Source organism: Apteryx mantelli, chromosome 15 (assembly GCF_036417845.1).
Source record: "Apteryx mantelli isolate bAptMan1 chromosome 15, bAptMan1.hap1, whole genome shotgun sequence".
Classification (NCBI taxonomy): domain Eukaryota; kingdom Metazoa; phylum Chordata; class Aves; order Apterygiformes; family Apterygidae; genus Apteryx; species Apteryx mantelli.
The window spans coordinates 133,421-147,448 of NC_089992.1; the positions used below are offsets into that span (position 1 = coordinate 133,421).

At 43.0% G+C, this 14,028-nt stretch overlaps 1 protein-coding gene across 7 annotated transcripts in view; it reads right to left on the bottom strand.

The window, feature by feature from the left end:
- Positions 1–1,017: 1,017 nt before the first annotated feature.
- Positions 1,018–14,028, bottom strand: part of TP53BP1 (tumor protein p53 binding protein 1) — a 36,064-nt gene continuing 23,053 nt past the window's right edge. For 5 of the 7 annotated variants that reach the window (XM_067305887.1, XM_067305885.1, XM_067305884.1 and 2 more), the window contains 12 exons: positions 12,889–13,393; positions 11,455–11,607; positions 10,584–10,873; positions 10,076–10,252; positions 9,438–9,859; positions 9,115–9,306; positions 6,553–6,756; positions 5,760–5,972; positions 5,067–5,161; positions 3,001–3,200; positions 2,031–2,176; positions 1,018–1,357 (listed from right to left, as the gene is read on the bottom strand). In XM_067305887.1, the coding sequence (XP_067161988.1) occupies positions 1,170–1,357; positions 2,031–2,176; positions 3,001–3,200; positions 5,067–5,161; positions 5,760–5,972; positions 6,553–6,756; positions 9,115–9,306; positions 9,438–9,859; positions 10,076–10,252; positions 10,584–10,873; positions 11,455–11,607; positions 12,889–13,393 (2,785 nt within the window). In that variant the 3' untranslated portion in view covers positions 1,018–1,169. The remainder of the gene's footprint in view (positions 1,358–2,030; positions 2,177–3,000; positions 3,201–5,066; positions 5,162–5,759; positions 5,973–6,552; positions 6,757–9,114; positions 9,307–9,437; positions 9,860–10,075; positions 10,253–10,583; positions 10,874–11,454; positions 11,608–12,888; positions 13,394–14,028) is intronic. The other 2 variants (XM_067305888.1, XM_067305889.1) reach the window with 2 other exon arrangements.

The following is a 14,028-nucleotide window of genomic DNA, read 5'->3' on the forward strand; positions in this document are numbered from 1 at the left end:
GTCAGAAAGAAGCAGTAACAACAGAAAGTCAAATAAGAAATCTGTCATCTTCTATATGCTATAGTCCTTCATGGTAGGACTGTATATATTGGTAGGCTTATACTGTACAAAGTTTAAAATCCTGAGACCATGAAAAAGCTAAAAACTGGAGGAAGGATGTTGAAGTTAGGGGCAGGAAAATCACATTGGATTTACAGGCCTGCTTACTCAAAAGGTGAGTCACTCAAATGATGACTGATCTAGGAAATGACTGGGGATGGCGAGGGGGAGCCTAGATCAAGAAAAGCCTAAGCTTTTGAAATAGAGGACTAAAAGTTGTGTTCAAGGCCAGATGGAGGCCTGAGTATACCTCTAGCATACAGTACTCATAGGGTAAAGGGTTCTCAAACTGAGCTCTTGCCTCACATCAGTTGACTGATGATTATCTTAAATGCTTGACTCTGAATGCAGCAGCTCAGAATCAGATGGCTTAACCCCATTACCTACACCCCCTGTAACAAATACACATGGCACTTACTCTTACATACTTTTTGCACCTCAGTCTTCCATCAGTTTAGTTGTTCTAGGTCACTGTGTTTATATCTCCACTTAGTGCCAGTCTGCACTCAGACAGGTTAATACCTATACGGTCAGGATAGGAGAAAGAGAGGTAGCCCAGATGAAATGGCACTTTGTTCTAGAAATTCCTACCAGTCACATCTTGCTGAAGTTCCTGGAAAATATCAAAAACAAGCTGGGGGGGTTACTAAACATACCATTCTTTCAACAAAGAAAGAGAAGTGCTGCTGCTGCCCTGCACTTGGTCATAGGTATATACTTCTCTGCACATACAGCCTGTCAGATGAGATCATCTTTCCTTCCATTTATAACTGCCTTTGTGTTGCTGTCTATCTTTGTAGAAAATAGGAGAGTATTAGTGTTATTCAGCCCAGAGAAATGTAGGCATTTCTTTCCCTCTGCCTCCTTCTCTGGGCAAGACCCTGGGACAAGTTCAGATAAGTCAGAAGCCCCAGCAGCTACCACAAGAGATTCAACATTTATTTCATCATAAAAGTCCAGCAAATAAAACTATATACAGTAATCCATGCACATTGTTCAATTACACAAACATTTAAAACCTGATTAAAACACAGTCTGCACAACAGAAGGTGGGCAGGGCAAAGGGCAGTTTAGTGGGGGACATAGTCATGTTTATATTTCGGATGCTTGTTGTAGCCTACTCTCTCCCCAGCAATAAGGCTCTGGATCACCCACTCTTGCGACACAACAGGCAGCCGTAATGCTTCTGCACACTTCAAGAGACCAGCTGGGCAGGAAAAATCAGTCACCACCACGTCATAAACACCCAAAGCAATATCTGCACAGGAGGAAAGACAGGCATCTGTCAGGTGAGAAAAAGAAAAGGACCTTCCCTGCTGCAGATGATCAGTGTGTTTCACTACTCCAAATCTCTCTTCCATCTCCTCTCATTCCTAGCCAGTGAATTCTCTTTGTACAGACATGCTCTACAGCAAGACTGCACCTTGTAAGTAAAGGAGTCCCTCTAGTCCAGGTAGAAATTAACTAACAGAAATTCAACATTAGTAGCCAACATTACAGGCAGTAGATAATGAGCTTGACTTCAGCCTGTGAGTACCAGGGCCTACATCCCATGTGGAGAGGGAGAGACAGTTGCGTGTGCACACAGGAGTTCAGGGGGACAAGCAAGAGACATTTTAGTGCCCTACAGAAGGTCTGGGAGCAACTCATGACTAAGTTTCTCCCTGTTAACATAGGCTGGAGGCCGACTGCCCACATCCTAAATTACTTCAGCATATGTTTATCTGGAAAAGAAGCATCTCCTAGATTACATTCAAGCAGAGAACTAGTATCTGCCCTTTGCTCCACACTTTGCCTTCCTGTATTCTTAAAGACATCCTCATAAGCCATCCTAAATGGTTTTAGGACTATACTAGAGACCACAGTGGCACAGGATTCCCAGCTACTATGCATGAGAGACTGGGGTAGGGGGGAGACTGGCCAATGAGTACCTTTGTTGTGAGCATTTGAGTAATGCTGTTTAACAGATGCTGCTCCCCCTGTCATGAGGATTTCAGACCACAGATCCAGGAAGTTCTGCTGCTGGTCTGACACCAGGAGAACCTTCAAGTTATGGAACGGGTTTTCTCGGGGGTGCCTGGAAAAAGAAGAAAGATGCAGACTGCTAGGAATCCTGTATAATCTGGAACTTCATTTGGGGACCATTATCTGGTCACTTGACTGGCTCCCATATGGGTTCTTGAATATTTTGCAATGACTTGTCCTCTTACCGCTCCCCTGAAATACCTGGAGCAACTATCCTCTGTTTATAGATAGGAAAACAGAACTAGACCTGAAATACCACATGGAGGGGATGCAGGGTCCAAAAATCCAAAGTTAGGCTAAGCTCCTCCCCAATCCTGAGCCACCTTTTCTGTACATATCCAAAATGCCTCAGCTTTGACAGGGCTGAGCAGGCAGGCATCATTCTCCTGCACAAAAGCCCACAGGGATTTGCAAACTTCCCTTACCTTGCCGGATGAGTTTGATGTGACAGACGTTCTCTCAGAGCAAACCTACTGGATTAGATTCCACAGAAAATGCAGAAGCTGGTTTCAAAATATGCAAGAGGAGAAGGAAGTGGCATCCCCTTTTTTCCAAATCAGAGCAATTAGAAGAGTCAGGCAAGGATGGGATAAGTCTTGCCTGAATTACATCTTTCTCATGAGGAGATTGAAATCCCCCTCTCATATTTCCCAGAAGACTGCCTTTTTGTATATGGCACCCAATTCTACCTTTGCATTAGATGTCACTGTAAAACCAAGAAAGAGGTAGGAGCGCTGTTCCCATATGGAAAAGAAAACATGGGGAGCAGTACTAGGGACACCTTCAGTCCTTGCAAGTATTCAAGAGCCTTCCAAGCTAACAGCTCTCTCTCCTTACTTAGCCTGTGCACTCAGATCATGGTTATTTGGCACTTACCATTCTAGCAACTTTTGCTCCTGGAGGCTATAACCAGCTGGCAAAAGGTAATTTCGATAGTTTTGAAGCTGGTTAGCATGACAGCTGTCATGGACCCAGATATGAGACACACAAGGGATCCCTCTGGCAAGGCACAGTAAATACTTCCGAGTTCGACAATGCTGGTCCGCAATTAAAAGACACTGATATGCTGCATTACACTACAGGGGAGATAGAAGACATGTAAACAGGAGATGTAGTGCTTGCACTGAAAGTATCCTGCCAGTAAACCCTTTAAAGAAGAAAATGATCAAAACTAGGAGTTTTACAGCCATATTTTTGTGAAAAATGAATTAGATTAACAGATCCTGAAATCAGAAGCAACTATAATGACCACCTAGTCTAAGCCATGCAGTACACAGGCATAATACAAAAATTACTAGGCAGAGTTTTTTGCCTATTTCTTCCAGGTGAGACAGAGGAGGAGATTCATCTTTTAGGCTGGGACTAGTCACTAGAAAATCCTCTAGATGCTTGGGCAAGTTGCTCTAAGGGCAATTTATCCTCTCTGTCAAAAATCTGAACCTTACTTTCCGATTTGGAGAAAAACAAACAAACAAAGAAACCCCCCAAAACCCAAACTTAAATCTATCATCTGCCATGCAGTCTGTAGGATGTTGTTCTGGTTTTGCCTTCTATTATATGCCCTCTTTATATAGCTAGAGGAAAAGACTTTGACTGAACCAAGCAGAAATTAATACGCTCACCCTGGGAGCCATCATTACTTGTAAATTCTTGTCAGCATCACATGAAGGTTCTGTACATATGTGCCTACATTCTTCACATGTACATGTATCATATACTATCTAACCTGTTACCTTGTACTTCAAATGAGCATAGAGAATCAAACAATCTAGATTTGTACATAACAATGAAAACACAGTTTAATACTTTCCTGTTCTATATTACCTCCAAATGCCATTGATTACCCTAAATTCCTTATGGTATTTTCCCTAGGTTTTGACGAAGGAAAAAAAAAACCACCAAAACACCATCCATACAGGGCCATGCCCATGAATGCAGGATTGTACATTTGCAGATAGAGCTCTTCATCTACCAGATTTATTTGGATACCAATAATTTCATTTAGTGTCACTTTTACTTAAATTTAGAATTTTGCACAGGACTAGGTCAAATTATTTGTATACACTAAGGATAGTCTGTTCCAGTTATTAGACAAATTGGATTGTTCTTACAAAGTCAGTAGCACATTTGAAAAAACTTGTTTTATAGAAAACAATATTACTGATTGGTATAACTAAAATATCATCATTAAATTCTTCACCAGCTGCAATGTGGCTCAGTCTTCTGGCAGAGTTATTTGGGATCTTTCAGATTAATTGGCCCATGTTCTTTTTTTAAATCTTTTTTATACAGGTCATTTGAATTTATCGCATATGTATCTTCTTCGCTGCCATTTTGTATGGTGATTAACTGCTGGGTTAGGCAGGCCCACTACAAGTTGCAAAAGCAGCTGAAATTAAATTTTGATAGTAAATTGCCATGTCATGTATGTATATGTATGTGTATAGATATACAGGTGTGCGTGTGTGTGTGTGTGTGTGTGTGTGTGTGTGTATATATCCACCATGTCCTCCTGGATGACCAGTTGATCATGAGCCAGCAAAGTGCTGTTGCAGCAAAGGCGGCCAACAGCATGCTGGGTTGCATTAGGAAGAGCACTGACAGCAGGTCAAGGGAGGTGATCCTTCCCCTCTGCTCAGCACTGGTGAGACCACATCTGGATTACTGTGTTCACTCTGGGTTTCCCAGTAGAAGAAAGACACAGACATACTGGAGCAGGTCCAGCAAAGGGCCACTGAGATGATTAACGGATTGGAGCATCTGACATGTGAGGAGGGGCTGAGAGCACCAGGATTTTTGAGCCTCGAGAAGAGAAAGCTAAAGGGGATCTTATCAATGCGTATAAGTATCTGATGGAAGGACATAGAGAAGATACTCATACTCTTCTCTAACTTCAACTAATCTGTGATTCTATGGTTCTAGACCACTCTGCAAGCTCTTACCTGTGTTTCATTGAAGTCTTCCAGGATATAGCCAGCTCCTGCTCGCAGCTGCTGTGCTATGTAATGTTTGTTGTATGGAGTCACCTCTAAAAATTCTAGAGCAGAAATAGAAAGTTAAATCTGTGGCTATAATATGCTCATATCCATACCCCCCTCAGTCTACAGAGCCCTCACCCATCCCAAGACAGACCCCAACCTTTTCTCTTAAGAACATCTAGAGGAAACCCTCAGGAGACTCCAAAAAAAGGCAGCAGAAAGGGGAGCACAACACTGGCCAAACTAGCCAAGTGAACATGTTGTGGCTTTCATCATGCTGCAGTTCATTACACGAAACACCACCATAGCAAAAGCAAATTGGAACAACCTATCCATGCTTTTAAGACCTGTGGTTCTCAGCACTATCCTGTATCTCTGATAACCTTCCTTCTCAAATTATACTACTCCAAGTCTTCCTATCTCACCGATTTTCACATGTTTTTTTAACTTCCTGAACAGCCCTGTGATCATCATCGATGCTTGCTACGTTTCCGTCTGAGTTTTAGCTCCTTTCTTCAAAGTGCCTAATACATCTTGGACTAAGCAGCAAAAAGGAAAAACTGGCACTCACACAAATGCCTGATCAAATAGCATCCAGCCTTTTTCCTAAAGCCACATGGTTCCACTTGGAAATGCAACGAGGAAGATTGATCTCACCTTCTTCCTCTTCACTACTCCCTGCAGGACCATCTGATGGTTTCTGGCGATTGACCAATTTGTCACTCGGTGTTGCCATGGTGAGAAGAAAGGCATAGCCCAAAAAGAGGGTCTTGTTGTGGGGCAACGGGCCATGATGGTCCTCCAGTACTGGGGGGTCTACAGCATCTACACTTTCACAGGTGCTCACAAACTCTGCTGGTCTCACAGCTCCTGTGGAGAGAGAGAAAAGCACCATGAGTCTCAAAAGTCAGGTTCAGTAGAAAGACCCTGGGAAGGATTTAGATTATGTTCAGTTTTGGTTATTTTACTAGGAGAGACAGAGGGAGACAGAATCAAGCCAGCCTTAAGCTAGGTTAGGTAGGGGTCTTTTACCCTTATGGTTGCAAAGGATCTTCAAATCATAGCCTGAATGACTAACGGGACAGTGTTTGCCAGTCTGTCAGCGTCCTGAAACAAAGGGGCCCTTCCCAGCAATAAGTGTTTCAGGACTGACTAAACAGATGAGCAAGGAGAGAGGCAAATCACAGCATTAAGGTCAGAACAGTATGTCGCAAAGGACATTTCCAAAAGACAGAACTGAAAAGACTGCAGATAAGTATTCAAATTATGCTAAAAGCAACTCTGGCTGCTGAACGCGTCCAAGGAGAATCAGTCTCAAACCCTGCCAGGCAAAGAGGTAATCTACTCTGCTTTTGGCTTATGGGAAGTGGAAAGATCAATTACAGAAATATCAATCAGGGAGGAAAAAAAGGCTGACTGCAAGTTTAAGAGCAGAAAACAAGGTTCTCACCAGGCTTTACTGTTGCTGACTTGCGCCCACGTTTAGCCGGGGATCTCTCATCTTCAGAGGCAACAAGTTTCCTCTTCCCAGATAGCATTCCCAGTGGGATGCGTGGACTCTCCAGCCCTTTACGAGTAGGAGTTGTGCTACTGCTGGAAGTGCTGGGAGACCCAAGGTTACTACGTCGCTTCCGCTTCCCCTCCACGAGGTTATCTATAACACAGTATGCAGAGACTAGTCATCAGCTGTCACCTAACTCCATAATCTTTCATCCTACATATCTGTCCAGAGATGGCTAAACTTAGTAGTACCTAGCAGGCACATACTATCACCCTCTGACAGAAAAGAGCAAAAAGAAAATCTTGCATGTACATCTTTCTTCTCAGGTCCTATATCTTGCCAGTCTCTCTTCCTCCCAGTACTGCTGAACGGTCAGTATCATAGCAGCCTCCCACCAACTGTAAGCGAGCACTGCAACCATCACTATCTTGGAAGCTCGTCACTCTCAGTCATCTATCTGCAAGCACCTGTGTTCCCTCTTAAAGAAAATACCCGTTCTTCTTGCACACAGTGTCACTTAAAAAGCAGGCGTACACAGCATGTGGCCCATGACACAATTTGCTTGACTTATACTGCCAGCCATTTGATAGAGACACAAGCAAACACCTGCACATCAGTTGCTCCAAGACAACTGTCAACATAAGTATTTTCATTAGCAGCAAACACAAGACAGTTCAACTCTTTGATGAATAAGGACTAAACTGAATAGTGTTGTCTTCAAGGTAAGAGCTTGAATATGGAAAAGAATTACAGTGCAACTGACATCTTAAAACTTGCTTTTGTGGCTTTCACTCTTAGTGAGGCACCAACTTGTACACCTGCCTGTGGCTCCCCAAGCTCAGCAACTCTGTATAGAGGCTGAATGAGTGACATTGTTCTCACTCACAAATTCATATAGAGGAAAAGCCGTGTTAAGTTGAAGAAGTAAGAAGTCTAGAAAGGCTAGGTGATATTTTAGAAAGCCAAAGTTGACTCTGCTGAGATCACAGAAATCAAGCCAGGAAAACTTAGCTACAAGAAGTTTGGCTAACCTGCTGCATCAGTAGACTGATATGTAGAAGTTACTTCATTACCCAGAACAGTTGTTAACATCACTTTTTTTCTGCCTTTTTTTTTCCTCTCTGTTTGAGCAAATCTTTGACTTCCTGTAACGCTTCTAGATTTCTTTCTGCCCAGTCACATTAATGCAAAGAAACAATTTCAATCCAAACTGATAGCCAATATCTGTACCGAGACAAATGTGAAGTCGGGAAATGTGGGAGCAGGGGCAGAGGATAGAGGAATAGGAGACTTGAATGGGAAAGGGGATTTAGAGTTGAAGAAAACAGGGACTAGAACTGTGCTTAAAGTAACTACAAAGCTGTGGTGGTTATACATGTAGAGGAATTTGAGGCTAAGGACACTTCAGTATTATCAGACACCAAGAACTGCAGGATCAAAGTATTTGTCACAAAATAATCCATAAACAGTGCCTGAAGGAGTTGGTGCCAGCTCTTGGGAAGAAGTACCTGCTCACCACCCTACTGGCTGTGGTGGATATTAGCCAGTCAAAATTTCAGATCCATTGCAACCCAAGAACCTTCACACAGACTGTAGATAGAAGAAAGGACTAGTCTGTCTTTAGGGACACATTATTATTGTGTTTGACAGTATTCTAGTAATATATATAAACGACAACATGTAGTTTTTAATCAAAAGCTGATTAAACGGTTGCACTTAGTGCACTAGAGTCTTAAAGAAACAAAGTTCATATGTCACAATGTATTGCACGTGGATTACCACACACATCAAAAGAGTGTAAGGATCTGTAGAAGAGGTAAGCAGGAAAAGGGCCAGAACCCGAAATAAACAATCACATTGTGGGAAGGCAACATAGACAGTGAAGAAGAAACAACCTGAAGTATAATGCAAAGGCAAAACTCATGGCTTAAATCTAGAGAAGCAGACTGAAGGCTGTATTGTAAGTTTAAAAAAGAGAAAGTAAAACACCAAGTAAGGTGGTAAGGTTGCATGTGAAAACCTAGTCAACTCCACAAGCTAGCCAACACCATTAACTCTCTGGGCAAGACACACTAAGAAAAGGATCTCAAAGATCTTGTTATAAAGTCTAGACCAAACAGCACATCAGATTTTGTTCTGCTCTCAATTTCGTATTTACACCCACCTGAGCCCTTCCCTTAAGTTTTAAAAGGTTTTCTTTTACATGGAAGAATCTGTCTAATGGGCCATAGCCAGAGGAACTGGGTCTCCCTGTGCTCTCTCTGTTCAATCTCCCCTGGTAAATTCAGAAAAGCTGCAGTCTGAGGCAGTGCACAGAGCTAGATGGACCTTTGATCTGGCTCAGCTCAATTCTTAGGTAGTTCCCACTCAACTCTGAAAGCATTATTGAATACTCAGAAAGATCTAGATACGGATAATTCAGATGAGGAAACAGAAAGATCTCAAACGCACAAGTTGCAGAACAGGAGGTCTTCAAACTACATACAGGAGCTCAGCGCAGTCTCCCCTTACCAAGGCTGATGTCAGCTGCCTTGGTCAGGGGGGTGACAGGTTCATAAGGACCTAGCCCAAACTGCTCCCGGAGCTTATTTCCTTGTTCCAGAGACAGGATAACAGCCATCCGTTTGTACCACTTCCTCTGGCCTTCCTTTTCAATGCAATAATATAGCTCTCCAGACTCCTTCCGGTGTCCTTTCACTACACCTGACAAGACAGCAAATGACAGTTGTTAACCAACTACATCCAGGCTTCTCATCCTCCTGCACAAGCGTCCATCTCCCATTAGATCCAGCAGCTCAGAGAAGCTAAGGATTGAGCTCGAATACTGCTCTTACCTGCACTGAAGTACTCATCCTCTGAGAGTGCAGTCACCTCAGTCTCCAGAGGGATAGGGTCACAGAGTAAAATATCTTTTCCTAGCACATCACATTCATACCCGTCATCAAAGAGCAGCTTGTACTTTCCTGCCCCAACATCTTGAGTAATCATCCCAGAATAGAAGTAGCCATTTGAGGACCACTTTGCTACAACCCTGAGGCCCACAAAGCTGCTTCCAGAGGATGAATCTGCACAGTCTGAAGGACCAGCCACCACTTGTAATGGGATTTCTGGAGAGTCACTTCGACGTAAGGCACAGAAGCCAGCAGTGTCAGATTTCTCCCCTCCATCTGGCAGGCGAACTGTACGAATAAATGATTTCTCCTCGGGTGATGCTGTAGTTGAGAGATCCTCCACACCAGGCAATCCAGTTAAATCTCTGTAGAAAAGACAAAAGCAGCCCCAGAAAGATCAGGAAAAGCAGCTACTAGGTGCAGAATATTTGGGTGAGATGCTTGCAGCTGCTACATGCTGCCTCTAAAAACTAGTTCCTGAAATACTCTGTACTCCTTTTTCTCCGTCACATTAAGACACCAGCTCCCCATTCTCTTCCTTGACAATAAAGTTTAGATTACAGTCTCCTTTTTCGGGGTACCTTGTTCCCGTTGCTCGAGATGGCGGACGGCCTCTTCTTCCTCGCCCACGAGGTGTCACAGGTGCTCTTCCACCCTGACGAGCGCCAAGCATAGAGTCCTCATCTTCCTCACAAGGAAGCACTCCCGTCTGGCTAACCCTGAGAGGAGACGCTGGCTGACCAGCTCCTTTCCTAGGACTAGAGAATTAATTAGTTCAGTTAACTGTTCGGAAAAGAGCTGCCAGCTCATTAGATCTCCCCAGTTTTCACTGTGATTTGACAACTGGACAAAAAATTTGCCTCATCACTGCTAAACCATCAAGAGCTTAGGAAAAGTAATGCATCACAAGAAAACAACCTCTACCCTTTCAGGAAGAACAGATGGGAAAGCAAAGACTATGTCCTCATTTCTGTATATCAAGCCAGAAAATTCTTGGTTTAAGGTCTACCCTGCTTTCACATTCCACCCAAGTCAGCTGTTCACTTCTACAAAATATCTACTCTTTCTTTCCCAAAGCTCTGCTGGTACCTTAGTTTTCCTAAGATGCCTCTGCCAATGGGTAAAGCAAACTCTCCGGTTTCCGTCCCGCACGCTTTCCCTTTGACAGCTCCTGTTCCTCGCCCTGAGCTGCTGCTGCTGTGTGTGGCAGAGTGACCACTACTTGCTCCACTGGATGTACGGTGGAGGCTTGAGGCCTTAGATGAGAAGGAGCTGACATCGCCAAGGTCCCCTGAGGTCAGTGATGAGCCCACTGCAGTTCTAGAGGAGGATGTGTCAGTCTCACACTCATGGCACTCCACTACAGGCTCCTCAGTCTCCTTATGAGAAAAGAGAGGTGACAAATGGTTGTTAGATGGAGGCGCTATAATCACCATGCAAGAGTGCAGAGAAGTTGAAATCACATTCATGAAATAGATGATAACCACCCAGAGAGAGAGTCTAGACTGATCAAAGGTAGAGAGGGGCATTCTCAGTGCCACTGAGTTGCAGAACAGGCTAGAAGGCAAAATTACCTTACACGGTTTGATTTAAAAGGTAGAAGCGATTTTTGCTGACCAAACAGAATTTCTGCCCACTCTGAAATCTCTTTTCTGACAACCTTCCCAAGAACTTCAAAATAATTAGAAGAGGATAATAAAGTCTTCTTCTTCAGGAAAAAAAGACAACAGAATGTCTTCCGAATACAATAACAAGTATGAAATACACCAGCAACATATACACAGCTTTCAACATGCACTACATAGTCTACATGTTCACTGATGGAGAAAAGTTACCCCCTCAGCAGGCTGGCTTGTTCACTCAATTCTTGTTTTCTGCAGCCACAACATATTCGCATTTGAATTCATTTTGTTTTTCAGCCAATATATCATTACATTTAGCCCTGGAAACAAGAACTTACCTCAACTACCTTTCGTTCCACCTCTGCACCATTTATGTAGTAAACATCCGTGATGACACGTGTAACAACAGTGCGTACTTCTCGAATAGTTCGTATGTGGCGATGTTGAACCCGGCCTCTGGGTGGATGAAGAAGGTTAAATTCCTCCTCTCCCTGTAATAACAGAATAAATCAAGAACAAAACAGACCACAATCAAAAGCAAATTTCCTCTGGGTAGAGATACTTTGCAGCACAGTTTTTTTCATGCCATATTATCAGGAGATAGCTACATACAAACAGGATCTGCTTGGTAGTCCAGTTCTCATGGGACAGTTTCTTCTAGATTCTCACACTCACCACGTTATCATTCCTAAACCCCAATTACTTTTGGAAAAATTGTTCAGAAACATCTACACTGGGTGTCAAAGGAAACAGATAACCCAACAGCTTTAAGTCAGCAAGCACTAGAAACAAACAGTTCAAATGGTGCTGCTCAAGTACTGCAGCAAAGAACCTTTCAGCATCTGCATCTTGTTGTATGTTAGAAGCAACAAGATGAAAGACCCTGAACAGGGGAGAACTGTTTAAAGTTTACCAGACAACACATTTTGATGACTGCCTTGGGGGGAGGGGAAAGGGGGGTTGGAAGAGGGGAAAATCACAGTGGTCTAAGGAGGAAACAGCAAACTTGCTTAGTATGGCTTCTGATACTGCTTTCACTCAGTGGGCCCTCAGACACACCACATCACTGTTGCACTGCATATTAATGGCCCTGCTAATCTCAAATTTACCAGAGAATGCACTATTCTGCATTCAAGTTTATAAACAACCATTTTTCTAGTCCTTATGGTCACATGGAAATATGCAAACTGCAACTTTGAAGCAGTGATTCTTCTCTAGTATGCAAACTTTCTGATATATTAACTTGAAGTTATTCACCTTGTTAGAATGTTCTGCACTTATTTCAAGATGACAGTTTATTATGGACACTTGAAGGGGTTTCTCTGGAGGAGCTCTCCCCTAGGGTGTTTATCCATTGTCACTGGATGGAGTGGCAGAATAAGCTGTCAAAAGCTGGTTGGTGCAAAGTAAGAGGCATCAAACCCTTCATTCAAAATCTCCTGCAACTTCTACCTCCAACCAACAGAAGGTGCTTTTTTTTTTTTTTAAATAGCTTTAACCATATCTGGACACCAAAAAAAACCACCTACCACATTTCTCCGGAAAACAAATATGGAGACATTTACTTCCCAGACTTACTCTGTCCACCAAGTGCTGCTATCTTAGCATTTGTGTAAAGTTCACACAGGAAAGCTTGTGATAGTAACATTTTAAAGTTGTTTCTTTTCTTTTTTTCTGCGTGTCAGAAAAACTACCCTAAGTGATTTACTGACTGAGGGAATATTTAACTGGTCTAAAGCAGTAAAATTAAATACAAGCAACCTTCATCCCACCTGACTGTGCAGAGAGTCTGTGTCCTCTCCAGAGGCATTCACAAGCTTTTCCCCACTCTCCTCAGTTTGGATGTTTGCATCTTGTCGGTCAGGTCTTTGCCCAGACATACTAGTTCCCACTTCCACCTGCCCACAAAGTTCTTCTGCCGTTTGTGTTGCTGTTGTAACAGTTGTTGGGGCAAAATCTGCTGCAGTTTGAATCCCTTTATTATTGGTGTTCGCCCACCTCTCTTGGCCTTCAGCCCTCTCTTCAGCTGTCACAGCCTTATTTGGTTTCTTTGGCATTCTTTCCCCTTCTTCTGTCTGACCGCTTACAATACCAGTCTCCATAGATTCAACTTCCTCTGCATGAGAAGGCTGTTGATTGTAGTCCTGCTGCAACTGCTGAGAAATTTGGACCTGTCCACCACTGTCCTCTGCCTTGTGCTGCTGGCATTGCCAGTCACCAGGATTTTTACACAGTTCCTTATCTTCTTGTGTGCCAGGAAAATTGAATAGATTCCCCCTGCAAACCAGTTACATACAGATCAACATTAATGATCAAAAAAGCAAGAAGTCCAATATTCAAGTGAAAGCATTTTAAGATAAACTGGCAGTCATTCAACTGCTTTGTAGAACTGTAAAGAACTCACTTGGTGAGCTTTCAAAGTATAAAATAAACCTGTGACATCTCTCAACTGATTCACCTGGCTGCAAGGAGAATGGCTGACACCTATACAGAACTAGGAATTCTAAAGTTTTTGCAAACATTACTAAAGCAACCTATGCTCCACATATCAGGCACCAACTATGCAAAATGCTTCTGGAAGTCATGCCATCCTTGAAGGTGCTACAGTCTGCTCCAGCATTCCATTGGCTTGAAGCAATGATAACCAGTCCTGGGGAGAAAAGGCAGGAACATAAATATGAATGCCATCCCATGTTTTCACTAGAATTTCTCTGCCCAGTCACAGCATTATCAGATATTACATGGGATCGTATACTGAGCCATACTAAGAAGTAACCATTTGGCTTCCCTCATGTACTTGAGAGACTTGGAGGAGTCTGAAGTAAAAGACTCCTACACCTAATACTCCAGCCAGCAACCTTATCCCTATCAGCTACGCAGCAGTACAGTCCTTTTAAAAGCAACCATACACA